The following is an 18,102-nucleotide window of genomic DNA, read 5'->3' as shown; positions in this document are numbered from 1 at the left end:
CTGCGTGCTGCCCGAGCCAGTGCCGAGGGGCTTCTGTCGCTTGCTTTGTTCATGTGGGACCGCTCAGCTTCCAGGACCAGGCCCTGGCCAGTGCCCAGAGGGCCGGACAGGCTTCAGTGGTGCCAGGGCTGGGCCAGCACGAGGTGCGGAGGGCTGAACTCAGGCTGGCCTGAGGCCCCAAGCGCGCATGTGGTCTGTCCCTCCACTAACAGCCCCAGGGGGACGGTGCAGGTACCCCTCAGTCTGCCTGCTCCCAGCCACACTCTCCTTGAACAGCCCCACACTGTGTTCATCACCTCTTCTGATATTAACCCCCAGAGAGGCTGTGTTTCCAGAGGAAGGAGCTGGGACATGGAGAAGGCAATCACCACACCTCATTCAGTCAAGCCTGACTGCGCTGTGCTGACAGATGGGCACTGAATCTCCCCGCTGGAAGCCAGAGGTCCCTGTTCACCACTGGTCAGCGGCTCTGCTCTGCCCGTCTTCCTCCATCCAGGGCCAACAAAACAGGTGCCACTGGAATGCTGCTGCTGGTCGCTGCGGGTGCAGGACAGAAAGGTGGACGAAGCCCGCTGGGTCTTCCCAGTTCCCTTTTACTGCCCCGAGCAGCTGGGGCCTACAGTCCTGTCATGACGTAGGGGGAGGGATGAAGGGCCGAGCACAGTGGACAGGCCTTCCAGCGGGCGGCTGGGTGGCAGCAGCAGGGCCAGGAGGGGAGGAACCAGGTAGTCTGAACCCCCACCAACAGCCTAAACAGTTTTCTCTTTGGGACCAAAACCAGCTTCAGAATGCAAGAGCTGAAGCCGGAGTAGCCCTGAGCTTCCTCAGTACCTGCAACCTGCAACCCGCAACCTTCCCAACTCTGGACTCCCCGCCAACCCCGGGGCCCCTCTGGAGCCTCTCCCGCAATCCCGCCCAAACGGGGCTCCCCGCACCAGTCTCCTGCCAGCCCACCCTATGTGTTGAGGCTTTTCGCTGCAGAGCCATCAGTAAACGCTGAGTACATGCCCACCACGCACTGCATTTATTTGTAACAAATTATAAAAATCATAAAGCACACATACAAATTAAAACATCTTAAAAAGATGATCTAGGGACTTCCCAGGTAGTCCAGTCGTTAAGACTGCGCACTCCCAGTGCAGGGGGCCTAGGTTCGATCTTTGGTCAGGGAACTAGATCCTGCATGCCACAACTAAGAGCCGGAAAGCCGCAACTAAAGATCTCCCGTGCAGAAACAAAAAGATCCCCCACGAGGCAACTAAGATCCCGTGTGCTGCAACTAAGACACGGCGCAGCCAAATAAGTAAATAAATAAATAAATATTTAAAAAATGATCCAAAAACTAGAAATAAGCTTGCCGACGCATCACAAGGGAAAACCTCCAGTATCCTGAGGGCTACCCTTAGCAAAAGCAACACTCCGAAAACGCCAGCCCGACTTCCGCTCCTGAACCTTCGCTCCCACAAGCCACGAGGCATTCCAGGGGACTCACCTGAGCGCAGGCATCCGGAGAACCACTGCGGCCACTTCCCACGAACGTTATCCATGTCCGGGCCTGTGCTCTAGCCTCTTCTCTCAGCACCATAACCAGAGAAAACACCCACCAGTCTCAACTAAGCTCGTAGCCCAAAACTCTTGAATGGTCTTCTGCTCCTGCTCTCCCAGGATCAGGCGCCCCCTTGCGGCGCCCCGCCCTTGCGGCGCCCCGCCCTTGCGGCGCCCCGCCCTTGCGGCGCCCCGCCCTTGCGGCGCCCCGCCCTTGCGGCGCCCCGCCCTTGCGGCGCCCCGCCCTTGCGGCGCCCCGCCCTTGCGGCGCCCCGCCCTTGCGGCGCCCCGCCCTTGCGGCGCCCCGCCCTTGCGGCGCCCCGCCCTTGCGGCGCCCCGCCCTTGCGGCGCCCCGCCCTTGCGGCGCCCCGCCCTTGCGGCGCCCCGCCCTTGCGGCGCCCCGCCCCCTTGCGGCGCCCCGCCCCCTTGCGGCGCCCCGCCCCCTTGCGGCGCCCCGCCCTTGCGGCGCCCCGCCCCCTTGCGGCGCCCCGCCCCCTTGCGGCGCCCCGCCCCCTTGCGGCGCCCCGCCCCCTTGCGGCGCCCCGCCCCCTTGCGGCGCCCCGCCCCCTTGCGGCGCCCCGCCCCCTTGCGGCGCCCCGCCCCCTTGCGGCGCCCCGCCCCCTTGCGGCGCCCCGCCCCCTTGCGGCGCCCCGCCCCCTTGCGGCGCCCCGCCCCCTTGCGGCGCCCCGCCCCCTTGCGGCGCCCCGCCCCCTTGCGGCGCCCCGCCCCCTTGCGGCGCCCCGCCCCCTTGCGGCGCCCCGCCCCCTTGCGGCGCCCCGCCCCCTTGCGGCGCCCCGCCCCCTGGCCTCAGAGTGCAAAGTGCTCGCTGCCAAGTGCCGGTTAACCCCGTGCATTTCTATGAAAGGGACAAGACAGTTTCGGGTCGGGGATAAGTACCCGTAGTACAAGCCCGCAAATATTTCGTTCAGGACCAGCTCGTACATGTGTTTTGGGCATATTAATCCTAGTTCGCACTTGTTTCCCTGGGCGGCCCTGGGGCAGTGAGGGCTGGGGGAGGGTGCGGGCGAGGGGGCGAGCGCCGGCATCTTAACTGGGGTGCAGGGGCCACCTTCAGCGATGGTCCGCGTGCTGTTCTCCCCGCGCCCCTAGCAGCGCGCGGCAGGCATCCATAGCGTCCACAGCGCCCTCCAGTGGCTTGTCCCCGGTGTGGACCCGCTGGTGCTGAACGAGGCTGGAGCTCTGGCTGAAGGCCTGACCGCACTGCTGACACGCAAGGGGCTTCTCGCTGTTGTGGAACCGCAGGTGCTCGTGAAGTGAGAGCTCTGCACGAAGGCCTTCCCGCAGTGGCCGCACGCGTAGGGCTTCTCGCTGGTGTGGACCCACTGGTGCTTCACCAGGTCCGACCTGCGGCGGAAAGCCCCCCCACACTTGCGGCACTGGGGAGGCTTTTCCCTGCTTGGAGGCTGCCACTGCCCCAGGATGTGGGCCCCTCATGGGGAGGCCTCGGGGCGCACGGCCCGGTGCAGTGCTGCTTCGCCCGCCGGGGCTCCCCACGCCTGCTGGATTCTGAGTGGCTCCTCCAGCTGGGTCGCAGCTACCCGGGCTCCCTCCTGCGCGGTCTTCCTGGCGGGTCACCAGGCTGGCGGTCATGGTTCCTCTCTTCCTCGGGACTTGCCTGGTGCACGCAGGCCTTGTGTGGCAGCCCTGCTCGCCCCTGTGAACCCCGATGGCTTCTGCACGGCCCGGCAGGTCCCTGGACCTGTGGCCCGGGCCTTAGAACCTTTGTCCCCAGGACACCCTGCGGTTCTGCCCCGGAATCTGCTCCTCACTCTGAACTCCGTCCTCATGGTCTGAAACCAGAAAGGGAGGCAGCAAATGACACCAGACTCTGAACCAGAGCATGGAGAGACTTCGGCAAAGGCCGCATTCATTTAAATCAGCGGGGCGGGAACAAGGAAATTAGGTCCTCTGTCTGGGATGGGCTTATGCAGGGATCAAAGTCAGGGAGCGGAAGGGTGTTAGAAGGACACAAAGTCCCAAAACACTCTTAAAGAAAAACAAATCTGGGAGCACTCCTAACCACTTCCAGTTTGGTGCTCTCTGATTCCAAACGATTTTTGCTCAAATAAACTCTTAAAGTTAAGACAAAATTTTAAAAAAAGAAAAGAATTCTGTTAAAACCTGTCCTCCTTGAGGACTAGCCTTCCATTTCCCCTGAGATCCGGGGCCTCGCTGATCCCTGTGGCAAGGCAGCAGCGCTGGGGGGGGGGGGGCGGGGGGGCGCTGGGAACAGCCCGAGGAGGCTGCACACTGAATGACAGATGTAAGGTCAGGACCTGTGGCCCAAGGGACAAAGACCGGGGCTCGAGAGGGGTGTACCATGTCCCTGGGTCCCCGCCTCCGGAAGAGGAGAGCCTGGCCCGGTCCCCTCGGCAGGCAGAGTGGGGGGTGAGGTCGCAGCGGGTGACAGCGCTGCCATCGGTGAGATGAGGATTCGTGCTGATCCGTGGAGAGGTCCTGGGGAAAACACACCCCAGCTGTGCAGATGGGGCCGTGCCCAGAGCCAGATGCTCTCCCCAAGGGCACACTGGCCTGGACTTAGCAAGGTCCACCTGGACACTCCAGGATGAGCTTCTCTGAAAGGGAAACCCGGGCTTTCCCGGGATTTTCAAATCTTCCAGCGGACTCCCTAAAATAAGGAGTGGGAGAAGCATGGTTTGGGAACCTGGCCTGTGGCCGTCCAGGCCCTGGGCCCAGCAGGCCGGGGGCGCCCTCCTCGCGCACGGACGAAGCTCGGGCGCCGGGGGTCGAGGCCGCCGGCCATGGTTCCGAGAGCGGCGGGGGGCGCGTGGGGCTGGTTGTGCTGACGGCGGGAGGGAAGGCCTGAGGGAGCCGGGCGCGACGCCGCATCCCCCGCCGGCCCGGCTGCAGGGCCCAGCGACCAGCACCGCGGGGCCTCTCACCCACCGCTCCCCGGGCCCCGGCGGGAGAGCCGGAAGCGCGCGCCGCGCCCACAGGGAGCCCCGCCCCGCGCCGCCGGCACTTCCGGGAGCTCTAGGAAGCTCAGGGGACCCGCTCGGGGGTCCCCGCGGGGGGACTCGCCCAGGGGAGCGGCCGGGGGGCGGGCTCCTGGGGCGGAGTCCCGGGTTGAGGCTCGGGGGACCCGGAGAGCCTCAGGGCCGTGGACCTGCGCCCGGAGGCGTGCGCGCGTCCCTGGAGCTGTCCGAGGTGCTGGGCTGCACTGCCGATGGGGCCTCGGAGAAGTCGGCGAGGCAGAGACCTTGGGAGGGAAAGAGCAAGGACCCGGCGAGTAGGGCCAGGAAGGCCGTAGGAAGGGCTCTGGGGAGGAATGACGCACGCTGGCTTGGACCATTGCTAAGGCAAGTCCACAAACCCTGCGACCAGCTGAGGGAACTGAGTGCTTAGAAAAGAAGCGCAGCGGGGAGATGGACCCTGGCCTGACCACTGCCTTCAGATCCTGGGGGTTCTCCCTACCGGTGAGTGCAGCCAGGCTACGACAGGCCCCGAGGGCAGAGCTGGGAGCAGCTGGCGGTGAGAGGGCAGAGCTGTCCAGCAGTTCGGGTTGCCTCTCCAGGTGGTGTCTGAGTGGGGCTTGGACCACTGCCTATGCGGGTGCACCTGCTTTGAGGGACTAGATGATACCGGAGGTTCCCAAGCCTGGCACACTGTCAACTTCACTGGGGGTGTCAGAACTAAATCCGGATTCCCTGGCTCCACCCCAGGCCTATTGAATCTGTCTTCCCTGGTGTGGGGCCTGGGAATATGTGTTTTTCAGCAAACTCTGCCCCCAGGAGGAGCCTCTGATACTCATTCCTCAGGGGTCTGGGTCCGGCATAATCCCTCCTTCAGCTCAGAGACCCCTGTCAGAGACCTCTGAAGAACAGTTTGTCTCACTTTCCCTAGTGGAGTTGGAAAAGTCCTGCCAGATCTGATTTAGCCTGCAGCCTTGGGTTTAAAAGATAAAGTCAGGGGATCTGACCATTGATACACTTGGGTGACCCCAGTGACTGTTTAACCATGCAGCAGTGCCCAGGCCACCACCGTGCTACGCACCGAGGACAGAGTTGGGTGTGACGTGCTGTGTGGAAAAGCAGCCTCCTAGATGGGGACATGCACAGCCCAGAGCAGGTGCTCAAAAAGGGTTTACTGAATGAATGGGATGGAAATAAATAAGTGTAATAAACTATCATGAGGGAGGATGTGTATTTTCCAGGTGGGAAGTGCTTCTGGCCTGTGCTCTGCTGGTTCTTCACATGACGATCTAATTTAGCGCTCACAGAACCTTGTGACGTATTCCATAGAATCACTATCGCCAAGTTACCGATGCAGCTTAGAGAGGATACGGACCTTGCCCAGGTGGCATAGAAATGAGTGGCAGAGCTGGGCTACAAAGTAGAGTGAATGTCCTTAGAAGCTGGATGTGGGGAGAGCCTGCCTTCCTGCCCACCTGCTTTGGGGCACACGGCACAGGGCAGATGAGTCCATAGACCACGTCTTGGCTTCCACCCCTGGGCCATCATTAATCTGGGGTCTCTCAAAGTCCGAAACCCTTGGGATACTGAGGTAGCCCAATATGGAATGTTGCATAGCAACTGAAAAAGACAAGCGCGTGGACAATACTGGTATTGAAAACGTGTGCAGAGGACCTTATGGTTCTGTTTGCTCATCCCAGCATCCTGCAGCCAGCCATGGGTGTGACCTTGAATCAGGCTGAATGACAATCTCTGGACCACCTCCCTCATTACAGCCCTTGGCCCAGGGATGGACAGCGAGTGCACGAGAGCCCAGAAGGAACCAGCAGAGCCCTTCCCTGGGACGCCTCCCTTACCGTTCTAGTGGCGAAAATAGATACAAATGGGTCTGGGGGGGCTTTGAGCTCTGCTCTGCGTCACGGGGAGAGAGCACATCCACATCAGGAGGAATGAGGCCAACCCTGTGGCATTGAGTACAATCTTATCCTTGCTTGAGATGGTTAATTCTATGTGTCAACTGGACTGGGCCACAGGGCGTCTAGATATTTGGCCAAACGTTATTCTGAGTGAGATCAACATCTGAGGCAGCAGCCTGGGTAAAGCAGGTTGTTCTCCCTAACGTGCGCGGGCCCCAGCCAATCAGCCGAACGACTGGATAGGACAAAAAGACAAAGTAATACGGAACTCCTGTCTGACTGCTGAGCTGGGGCGTCAGTCTCACTCTACCTTTGGACTTGGACTGAAACACTGGCTTTCCTTGGGTCCTGGGCCTGCCGGTTTTCAGACTGGAACTATGCCATTGGCGCTCCTGGGTCTCCGGCATCCTGACTGCAGGTCTCAGAACTTCTCAGCCTCCATAATCTCGTGAGCCAATTCCTAAGAATATCTACCTACCTATCTACCTATCTCTCCAATTGAGTCTGTTTCTCTGGAGAGCCCTAATACATCTTTTTCTTTTTCCTAATTAGAAAACAAATTTGGAGACTAACAGCTTGTCCAACCTTACACTTCAGTGTAGAGTTGGGCTTTAAGTTTCAAAGTTGATTCTCTTAACCATCATGCCACACTGCTTATATCATGTAAAAATAAAACCCCTTGTATCCAACTGAAAAGTGTCCACATTTAGGCCCAGCTTTGTCGTTATTTCCCGACTCACAGGCACACGCAGCCCGCTCCACACTGCACAGAGCCCAAGATGGATTGTCAGCTCCTGGACCCTCTTCCCTGTGCGGGGCCCTGGGAGCTCCTCACAGGGCCACCTTTCTTTAGGGCTCAAGCTCCTATAGGGCTTTTATTTACTTCTAGGGCCGAAAGGAGATACTGCCCCTACACAAGTGACCACTTCCTGGGCTCTGAAACGCACAGGGACCGCTTTCCTGGTGCCTCACTCCATCTCCCTCAATGTTCTTTTACACTCGCCGTGGCCGGCCCTGGCCCCAGGTGGCTTTCTGCTGAGGCTGTCCATCAACAGTGTTCCTGACCTGTCCCTGGTTGTCGACAGAGCCTTTCCAGGAGCCCCTTTTATGGGTTTTTGCTGTCTGCCTGGTGGCGTGCAAAGGATTCTATGGCCATCCTCCCAGTCACCCTGTGTGGTGCCAACAGATGGCTGTCCCCACTTCCAGAGGAGGAAACAGGCTCTGTGAGGGACAGTAAGTGCCTGGGCTGGCATCAGGGCAGCCTGGGCAACCCTAACCCTGGTCTCCCGGAGACCAGTGGGTCACTTCAGGGAACAGCATGAGGCTGGCTGGAGCCGAGGACACGGGCCCAGGTGGGAGGGAGCGCAGCCCATGGGGTTGGAGATAACAGGGTCAGCGGGAGGCGAGGGACAGTGGCCGCTGAGCTAGAGACACTCGCAACCAGGGCTGGACAGAGGCTCCAGAGCAGGCCGGGGCACAGAGCTGGAACCGGAGGATGACGATGGCGGGGGAGAAGGGGCGTGACGTCTGTGCCTGACACGAGGCAGGAGGACAGTGCAGAGACTCCGGGCTGTACCCACGTCCCAGGAGCGGTCAGGGGTCGAGAACTATAACGTCCTGTGCAGCCAGATACTGATAAACCTGCGCAGCCACAACGGGCAGAGAAGATGCCCTGAGGAGTCCTTGTCTCGGTCCTGCCGGGCGTTCCAGGTTCCCGGGAAGTGCTGAATGCATCAGATGGAACCCTCGAGAAAGAACCGGTCCCAAGCCGGCAAATGCAAATGCCATTCAGCCCATCTCGGCGGGCCGCATGCGACAAGGGCGGACACAGAGCCTTTGCTGAGAGTTTACCTCCTGGCACCGAGGAGCTGCAGCTGGAGGCGGTTGATTCCACGCTCCCCTCCTCTGGGCAGCCTTCCTAGCTTGCACGTCTGCTGCTCAGTGGCCTGGGAGCTCCCGCCCTGTCCCTGTCCCGTCACCGAGGGTCTGCCGGGCCACCTCCAGGACAGTCTAGGACAGTGTGGAGGACCGCCGGGCTCTGCTCTGGGGCTGCCCGCTAAGTCCGGTTGTGGTGCAGGTATCCGAGTCCAGCCTTGGTGCTGAGGCTGCAGGATGAGCCTTCTGGAGCACAGGCTGAGCCACCGCTCCCCGGAAAGCCCTGGGGGCTCTGCTCGCCCGCTCCGCGGCCTGGCTGCCCAAGGTGGACGCTTCACGATACCCAATAGCCACGTGGTATTACGGACAGGGGGCTGGGGAGAAGGCGGATGTCCCTCGTCTTCCAGGGTGTCAGTGCACGACTCAATGGGGTGTTCTGACCCTCGTGGGGGAGTCCAAAGCGCTTGATGGCCTCGGGGCCCTGCGAGTGTAGCCTGGAGAGGCGGGGCAGCCCAACCACAGGGCTCTCCATTGGGGTCGCTGGGAAAGAGGATGTGGGGGCGAGGCGGAGTTATACCCTGGAGAGGGGCCGGGCAACTCCTCCGTGTGTGGTGCAGGCGGCAGGGGTGGGGGTCCCAAAGCTGTCCAGGAAGGAGCAGGCAGGAAGGCAGACAGAAGGCGCCCCCACCCAGCTGGGCTCTCCCCTTTACCACAGGGGCTGGGGAGCTACAGGGCAGTCATGGCAGATCTGAAGCCGGCTACAGCCAATGCCCAGCTGCAGTCGCCTAGACCTGTCAAGCGGGGAACCCCCTGGGGCCCCGGCTTCCTGGGGCTGGAGGCAGCTATGAAGGCTGGGCAGGGCCACCTTCCACTGAAGCCCGCTGGCCTCAGGCAGCCACCAGTAGGTGCAGAGGCAGGGTGAGAAGGCAAACAGAGCAGATCCGAGGGCTTGCTGCAGAGAGGACATGCTACACACATTCTCCCAGATGCCTGAGGAAACCGAACCGCCAGAGACTACAGCCCAGGTGGAGAGCGGGCAGCCCGGGCCCCCACACCCCGATCTGGAAACCACCCGTCCTGGGGTGCCTGACCCCGCCCTGGCTATGGCTCTGGTAAGTCACGACGCCCGCAGGCCTCGGTCGCTAGGGCATGCGGTGGGCTCTGCCGAGAGGAGCCCTCAGGGATGGGGGGCAGCCACGTGGCCTTCCTCCCGCGTCCATCAAGTACACAGACTTTATTCGGGACACGCACGAGATGCCGGCTGCGCCAGCCAGGAGGCGCGAAGGCAGGAGCCCTCCGCGGGAACTCGCCTCGACCTCAGGCTGCTGACGCGCGGCCCCGCGCCCGCTACTCCCGGTAGTGCACCCTCTGGTGCTGGATGAGCTGGGAGCTCTGGCCGAAGGCTTTGCCGCAGGCGCCGCAGGCGAAGGGCTTCTCGCCCGTGTGGGTCCGCAGGTGCCGGAAGAAGTGCGAGCGGCCGCGGAAGGCCTTGCCGCAGTCGGGGCACTCGTAGGGCTTCTCGCCCGTGTGGATGCGCTGGTGCTCGATGAGCACCGAGCTCCAGATGAAGGCCTTGCCGCACTGGCTACAGGCGTACGGCTTCTCGCCCGTGTGCAGCCGCTGGTGCCGCACCAGGTTGGAGCTCTGGCTGAAGGCCTGGCCGCACTCGCCGCACTCGTACGGCTTCTCGCCGTTGTGGATGCGCAGGTGCTGCGTGAAGTGCGAGCTGTGGCTGAAGGCGCGGCCGCACTGGCCGCACTCGTAGGGCTTCTCGCCCGTGTGGATGCGGTGGTGCTGGATGAAGCCCGACCAGCCGCGGAAGCGCTTGCCGCACTCGTGGCAGGCGTAGGGCTTCTCGCCCGTGTGGATGCGCTGGTGCTTCAGCAGCAGCGAGTTGTACTGGAAGCTCTTCCCGCAGGCCTCACACCTGTGCGGCTTCCCGCCCCGCGGGCCGCTCTGCCGGGCCCCGAGGCCCGAGCCCCGGCCGACGCTGCCCGCCAGCTCGTCGGCGCGCCCCGGGCCGCCCTCTGTCCCCGAGGCTCCCTGCAGCCCGAGCGGCCCACGCCAGGTGCCTCTCTTCTGGGGGCGGGGCCCTAACGGCCGCTCCAGGCTGCACTCCCGCCCCAAGCTGTCCCCACACCTGGGTCTATGGGGAAGGCTCCTCAGAAGGGTCCTGAGCACCCCCGTGTCCTGGTCCACCTCATCTTCAGGATTGTGCGGCTGGGGAGACGACGGGGCCCGCTCGCGCTCCAACTCGGGATCTGAGAAACGGGAGAGGCGGAGAGCACTCAGCCGCCCACCGGCTGTCCGTCTGCGGGGACCCCCGCCCCGTTCCAGATGACGGCACCAGGGTGAGAACACACAGGGTGCGTGCGCATGCGGAGGGGGGCAGCCTGACAGGAGATTCGGACTCAGAGCCAAGCAGAAAAGCCTCTGATCCCGAGGACGCTGCCCACACGGCCCCGGAGCTGCTCCACGGACCCCCAGAGGACACCCCAAGGGCTTCTCTAGGAGAGAGAGGCGGGGGGTGGGGTGGGGAGGGAGAGAAACGAGGAGCTGAGGGCCTGGATGAGCGAAGCCCCAGGGGAAGGGGGTGGGGACCAGAGCTCGATTTAGGGGACAAGTGGAGGCCAAGGGCAGTACACAGGGGTGCCAGGACGACTCCCCAATTGCTGGCCAGTGTTGCCAAGTCGGACACTCTAGCCAGACAGGCAGGTGGATATGGGGGTCTGCGCTGCTCTCACAGCCTAGAAAGTGTCAGCAACAAGACCGACTGAACGGGGGGAGGGGCTGTGGGGGACAGAAGTGAGCGCTGAGCCAGGGACAAGTGGGGCCTCGGGGCCTGGCAGCGGTGGTGGGCGCTGCACAGAGCCTGGAGTGCAGCAGCCGCAGGTAAACGCGCTTCTGGGCGGGGCCCCGCGGCAGGTTCCGCTTGCTCACCTGGCCAGCAGGTGTCTCTGCCAGCCTGGACCTCCTCCACGTCCCGGAGACCCTCCTCCTGTGGTGGCTGGGAGAGCACCTCAGGGCTGCAGCCGGGGAAGCCTGAGGGTCACAGCGGGGCTGGGGCTCATCTCCCCCTCCTCTAGAATGGGTTGTACCCCCCAACACACCTCCTTGCCCTCTGGAGGCTCGCTGAGTGGGACAGAACACATCTACCTGGGCCCTCGTCCTGGCTACCAAGAGCTGATTTGTGTCCTCGACTGTGAGGGGAGTGAGGCCAGGCCTCCTGTGGGACATGGGGCAGGGAAGGGACCCCGGACTCCCTGACGGCTGCGTGTGAGCAGGGTCCAGGGGCACCACACACCGCAGGGCTTGGACATCCTCCCCGACCAGTTGTCGGCTATTTCCACACCTGGACACCCCCAGATCCTGCCGGGGGGCGGAGCAAGGCTGATGGCTCCATCCCTGCAGGTCCCTGGGGGTCCCCACCCAAACCAGCTTGCCCAGAACTCTGGAGACCATTTTCCTGGCGTGGGATCAAAGGCTCGGAGAGGGAGATAAGGTGACTGTCTCCTCTCACACAGGCCTGGCCATCGAGGCTTCTTTTTTTGCACCCCTCATCCCCTAAAGAAACATACTCCAAGGGACTGTCCTCTAGGGAGCCACTGCTCACAGAGCTCGACCCCTAGCCTCAAGCACTGCTGCCCGAGTCCCGACCCAAGCACCAGGGTGCAGGAGCCCCAGTGCCCAGTGAGCTGCCTGCCCGCAGTGACGGTGCAGGGAGGCAAGTACCATGTTGATGGCCGTGGAGGTGAAGCTGGGCCTCGTGGTGGTGGCAGGCTCCAGGTGTCTCCGGTGACTCGAAAGTGACAGTGGACAGGACATGAGAGGGCTCTTGACTGTCCCCCAGGGCTGCCATCTTCCCCCAAGGCCTGCTGGAGGAGTGCACACCTGGGAGCCGGGGAAACGAAAACCACGGCGAGATGAGGGGGTCAGAGGGATGTGCGGGGTGGGGCCGATCAGCCGCTGGTGAGCTGGAGGCTCCTCCCCCGGGGGAGGGACTAAACGCCAAGAGGTAACCTGTGGGGCCCACAGTGCGAGGCCACCGGGGCCCCTGGTGTGTTAGTTCTACCATGTGCACAGCACCAGCTCACCCACACGAACTGAACCCAAGCTCTCCCCCCAGCAATGCCTGCAATGTCCTCCCAACCCAAGGCCTTGCCCATGGAGAGAAGCAAGCTGGTTCTCCCAGAAAAACCTCCCCCATCACAGCTGGGGGCCGCTGGCCCTGGGGAGAGCAAAAAACTGAACTTTGCCTGCCGGAGCAGGAATGTCCTAGGTTAAATCTTAACGAGACATTTCCAGAGAGGAAAACCCTCAGAGGCCGCAGGCTGGGACCCCTCACATCCCAGCCCCGCCCAGGGTGCTCCGAGCCTCCTCTGGGGTCAAAGATACTTTTCTTTAGTCTGGTTTGCAGGAATAGCTTGGTCTAAAATGAGGATTTTTCTTTCACACTTCCATGAAGTAGGAGGCCTTATCTGGGAGTGAAAAGGGGCAGGGGAAGGACGAAAGGTAATGTACATCCAATAACGGTGCAGGCAGTACCTGCTTCAAGGAAGCAGGGAGGCAGACGCCACAGGGCTCCTCACCAGTGGGGGCCTCCTGGGTCAGCCCCCGACCTCAGCCCCTAAAGATGGGAAGGATCACCCACAGCCAGGTAAGTGGACACATGGTGGGTCTGCAGTCCTGACATCTGGGTATGCCACATTTTAAATATCTGGGAAAGGGCACGGTCACCCCTAGCCGGGCTCTGAGGGGAGGTGGCGGTCACGAAGGGACGCCAGTGCAAACGTCTACGCTGCTGCAACAGGCTGAAGGCGGAGGGGACACAAACGGCACCGGCCCAGGAGCAAACCCTCCTCCACCCCGCCTCCCAGGTTGGAGCCTGTGCGCCGCCGGAAAGAGCACGAAATCGGGGCGCTTGGCAGCGGAGAGCAGGGTGCCCCGGCTGAGTCCGGCCACGGACCTCGGGCCAGGGGCAGCTCTGAGCCTCTTTTCCATCTGCAAAGTGGGCATCACCACAGCTCCCGTCACTGGGGTTCCGGGCGCGTGGGGAGGCGCCCCGCAAACGGACACCCGCGATCGTCAGGGGCCAGTGTGCCCCCTGCGTCCCGCCACCCGCGCCCCCCACGCCCGGCCGAGGCCAAGGTCTCGGCGGCTGCGGGGACAACGCGCGAGCGCGGGCTGGGCCGAGGGTGCCCCGCAGCCGCCACCACCGCCGCCCGGCGCCCACTCACCTTCCGATCGGGAGGTGGCCGCCAGCCCGCCCGCCGGCCGGAAGTGCTCCCGCGCCCCGCCCGCCCGGCCTCGCGCACTTCCGGGACGCTCTAGGTCCCCGGCGGACCGGTGCCTTGGTGACCTCGGGGGCTATGGGCGGGGCAAGAGGACACCTCGGGGTTCAGGCAGGAGGGAGACGGGGAGATGGCAGGGGAGAGGAGGGGGGTTGTGATGGAAATGCACACAACCTAATTCTCCTTGGATGTGTCCTCCCCGATGGTGGACAGCGGTGGCCGTGGGCCGGACTTTCACCCTTTCTCGTCTTCAGTCTGTCCCGCTGGTTCAGTTTCAGAGGGATGGGGGCAGCCTTCTGTTTCCCATGAGGGTGGACAGACCTGAGGGGTTCTAATTACTCCCATGGAGACTTTTAGCCAATCACCATTTTTCTTCCCACCTCTGCCCCACTGTCAGGGTTACCCGCGCCCCCATCCCCAGGCCCTGCCAGCATTCTCAGCCTGGACGTGCACCTTGTCAAGTGTGTAGGCTTCTGCCGAAAGCTGCTTTTCCTCATTTTCCAGCTTTTGAAACCTCCAGCCGACAGCGCTTACTCTTCTCTCTCCGGCCTCGTGAATCTTCTCTTTGGCCCTTCGCCTAAGTCACGGATCTAACTCGGGTCCCCACCCTCAGCATCCTGGGCTCTTTAGGACGCTGAACAGCTTCCCTGCCCCCCGCAACTGACAACAGTAGCTCCCCTCAGTTGGGACAACCAAAAAAATGTCCCCAGGTGTTGCCAACGTCCCCTCCTGAGGGCAGAATCGCCCCTCGTGAGAACATCTGCTCTAACAGAGGCAAAGTGAGCAGGGGCACAGAGGGAAGGACTGACAGAGCGCGTCACAACTCGGGACCTGAACGGGGTGCTGACAGGGTCTGGGGGCAGGCAAGGTCACGTCACACTGTAGGCATGAAGCAACGACAGGGCCTAACTTTGTTTCCCAGGTAAAAATGTCCCCTGCTTCTTGAAAGTTCTCTTTACACCACTTTGCTTTTACAAGAGACCTACATTAGTACCTGTTTTCCAACAAATCCAAACAGGATTTTAGCTTTTTTTGAATAAAGGCAAGAAGTGAAAACAGCGCTCAGCATTTGTTCTGCAGCAGCTGCAACCAAGGCAGCGAGAGCGGCCCCTGCCGGGCTCCTAAGGGACTACACTCAGCACCAAGCTGCCAGGCTGCGAACCGCGTCCGGGGGCGTCTGCGCTTCGTCTCGATTTGCCTTGTGCGCCGTGAGCAACACGTGTCAACAAGGTAACTAAGTGCCTCTTCGCTTTATGCCATTTCGGCCTTGGAAGGTGTCACAGGAACGCTCTTCTTTTGGATAGCAGGGGAACCTGTATCCAGGCTCAGAGAGGGGGTGTCTATTGAGGGACACGGTATTTTGCTGAAGCAAGGGGTCATGCCCATCCTAAGTTAGCACATTCCTTTTCTGATTTGTGTGTTGGTCTCTTACAAGTTTGGTTAAGATGATGTGGCCCCCAAGAGACACATCCAGAGGCAGTGACCAGCTGGGTCTCTGGCTCTGCAGGCCTGGGCCAGACCTTGAGCTGGGAGATGGTCTCTCCCTTGAGGCAGTGGCACCTCCCTGGGGACTCTTGACTGTGGGGAGAGCAGCTGAATGCAGTGAACAGGTCAGAACAGATGTTTATTGTAGGAGAAAACAAGATCCAGAGGCAGCAGGACAAGGAAGCACTGACGGATGCCCAGGGCATCTGGGAAGAAACGTGGGGACCAGCGCAACAGCCGTCTGGGTTAAGAGAACACCGCGTGAAAAGCAAGCCCCGGGAAAGTGAGGACAGAACATCTCTCCATCTACCCCAAATGTAGACCACACTTGCTTTCCACGGACTGAAGGATGTGAAAATATAATCAAGTAAAAGTTCAACAAATTTGACTAGTTGGAAAGTTGCATTTCTAGGACTAAAAATAACAGTCGGAAACACTAGACTGGGGAAAGCGTCCGCCCCAGCACAGGCCCAAGGCCACCCACTGTGCACAGGCGTTTGTAGCCCATGGCCACCTCGGTCCACCAGGGGGGCATGAGGAGAGCAGCACACCCAGTGCTGAAGCTCTCCAGGAAACAAACATGCAGTAACACCAAGAGGCAGGACACTAAAGGCAAACAGGACCAGGATGCTGCGTGGGTGAGGCTGCAGGGACACAGGCCACGCGGGCCCACAGGGAGCTCGCAGGTTGTGTCGGACGTACCTGACACCAGGGCCCCCCAGTGCCGAGATTGCTGTGGGCAGTGGGGCCGGGGCGCTGGGAGCTCACCCCGAGGGATGGCTGTCCTCAGGCCTTGGAAATCCCCATCCGTGGAGTCCGCAGCGTCAGCCTCGCCCTGTGGCTGGGCCTGGATCCTGTAGGGGCTCTGGTCAAGGGGAGGACCTCCGGCTCCCGGCTTTGCTGACAGGTGGCTGGAGTTTGTGCGCAAGCAGCCAGGAGGCAGTGAACTCCGAGCTCTGGGCAGGGGTCCTTGAAGACACCGGCTGCCTCTCAGAGCTCAGCCCTGACTCCAGGCAGTGGATCCCGGGTCACTCCCGCCCTGTTCCCCGCCATTTCCCTCTCTGGTCCCAACACTGCTTCCGTGGGCCTCGAGACACCCCCTTTACCCCGCCATCTTTGCTCACTGAGAACCCCACCCTCACCGTGACCTCTATCTGTGCTGCTCCAGAGCAAATGCCCAAGTGCCCCAGCACCACGGGCTTCCACTGCAAGCAGGGCGACTCGGAGCCCTGGCCTTGCCCCCAGGGCCCAGGCCAGCCCAGTGTCACTCTGCAGCGTGTCTTGGTGTCTAGCTCACCGGCAGAAGAAAGGAATGATCACATCTCGGTGCCCAAAATGGGGACAGACATGAGCGGCCATTAGAAATAAAGCCCAGGTGACGTGCTGGTGCCCAGAGCCTCCCCAGGGGTGCAATGGACCTGGCGAGGGCGACCTGGGCTGAAGCCCATCAGCCCCGCCTGCTCTGTGGCCCGCACCGCCAGCTTCCCTCAGAGCACAGGAACTGGCACGAAGGACCACAGACGTCACGTCCCCGGGACATCCGCAGGTGTCCCCACGTCCGTTCAGGTCCTCTGTGCCTTCGCTCTGACGCCAGGTCATGCCGTCCCAGCGACCTCCGTGCTGGCCCCGGCAGCGGGGAGCCTGCGCGGTAACTCAGGTGCCCTGCCGTGTTTCTGCGGTCGCTGCTTTAACCGTTCTCCTGTGTTCAGTGGGGAGGGGACACCCTGAAGGGCGTTTGCAGGGACAAGCTCCGAGGCCAAGGAGGTTCTGACTTGGCCTGCAGCTGTTTCCTCCTGGAGCCTGTCCTACAGCACTCCTGGCTGAGGGGGAGGGGTGCTGAGTGCCTCAGAATCTCCAGAGGGCTCCCTGCGGTTGCTTCCCCTTTTCAATTCACTGCCTTCACATGGCCTCAGATGAAACACTTCCCTCCACCTCCACCTGACCCGACGGCAGGCACTGCCCGAGGGTGGAGTGTCTGCTGCCCGGCCACCTGCCCTGCGGTGACAATGCCTGCCCTGTAGTGACAGCGCCCGCGCTGCAGTGACAGCCCTCCGCGCCGTGTCCCCGCGCGCCCCTCCTGCAGCCTAGCATGTGGACCGCAGGGGTATCCTTTCTTACCACGGCCTTTCTCTTCCCTTCCTTCTTGATCTCTGTTCCTCCCTGGAGCTCAGGAACATGGAAGTTTTGCTAGTTTTGAGGTTCTTTTTTTACGCATATTTCATCAGGAACTTCTTGCTTTGGGGCGGATCTGCTTTCACAGCCGAAAAAGGGCAGAAATACCTTTTGAATAAATAAAGAAGCGCAATTATCACCTGGTTGATAATTGGGAAATTATCAACAGTTGGGAAATGCCAACGGTGTGAATAAGGCCAGGCTCTGGGCACATGGACACGCGGAGGCTGGTACTTGGTGGGGATAACGGCCACAGGGACTGGAGGAGAGCAAGGTGGGGAAGGGGGCGCGGGCTGTGGCTCAACCCATGTATCCCACCCTGGGTGGCAACAAGATTTCAAGGAAAGTGCTTCAAAACTTGGGACTTCCCTGGTGGCACAGTGGTTAAGAATCTGCCTGCCAATACAGGAAATACGGGTTCAAGCCCTGGTCCGGGAAGATCCACGTGAATATTAATAGTGATGGCAGAAACTCTGTACTGCTCTTTTTCAAAGAGAATGCCATTTAACATTTAACCTTAAGGTTTAATTTGCTATAGACTTTTTTGTTCTTTGATTTTTATTTTATATTGGAGTATAGTTGATTTACAATGTTGTGTTCGTTTCAGGTGTACAGCAAAGTGATTCAGTTATACATACATATATGTGTGGGTGTATATATATATATTCATTTTCAGTTTCTCTTCCCATATAGGTCATTACAGAGTATTGAGTTCCCTGTGCTATACAGTATGTCCTTGTCAATTATCAATTTATATATATAGTAGTGTGTATATGTTAATTCCAACCTCCTAATTTATCCCCCCCCCCCCCGACCTTTCCCGTTTGGTAACCGTAAGTTTGTTTCCTAAGTCTGTGAGTCTGT

General features: G+C 61.1%; 2 protein-coding genes across 2 annotated transcripts in view; both read right to left on the bottom strand.

Annotated features, from left to right (window-relative positions):
- Positions 1–3,156, bottom strand: part of ZNF623 (zinc finger protein 623) — a 281,848-nt gene extending 278,692 nt beyond the window's left edge. The window contains 3 exon segments of the mRNA XM_065895161.1: positions 2,705–2,816; positions 2,819–2,975; positions 3,061–3,156. Coding sequence (XP_065751233.1) covers positions 2,705–2,816; positions 2,819–2,975; positions 3,061–3,156 — 365 coding nt within the window.
- A 6,481-nt stretch (positions 3,157–9,637) lies between these two features.
- On the bottom strand, positions 9,638–12,149 carry GLI4 (GLI family zinc finger 4). The gene is made up of 3 exons (XM_065895329.1): positions 12,023–12,149; positions 11,231–11,332; positions 9,638–10,551 (listed from the first exon to the last, which is right to left on the bottom strand). Exons 1-3 carry the CDS (start codon positions 12,147–12,149, stop codon positions 9,638–9,640), a joined length of 1,143 nt encoding a protein of 380 aa, XP_065751401.1.
- Between the last annotated feature and the right edge of the window lie 5,953 nt (positions 12,150–18,102).

The sequence above is a fragment of the Phocoena phocoena genome, chromosome 17, assembly GCF_963924675.1.
Source record: "Phocoena phocoena chromosome 17, mPhoPho1.1, whole genome shotgun sequence".
Classification (NCBI taxonomy): Eukaryota; Metazoa; Chordata; class Mammalia; order Artiodactyla; family Phocoenidae; genus Phocoena; species Phocoena phocoena.
The sequence above is the reverse complement of the archived record's forward strand: the minus strand, read 5'-3'. Positions and strand labels throughout refer to the sequence as shown.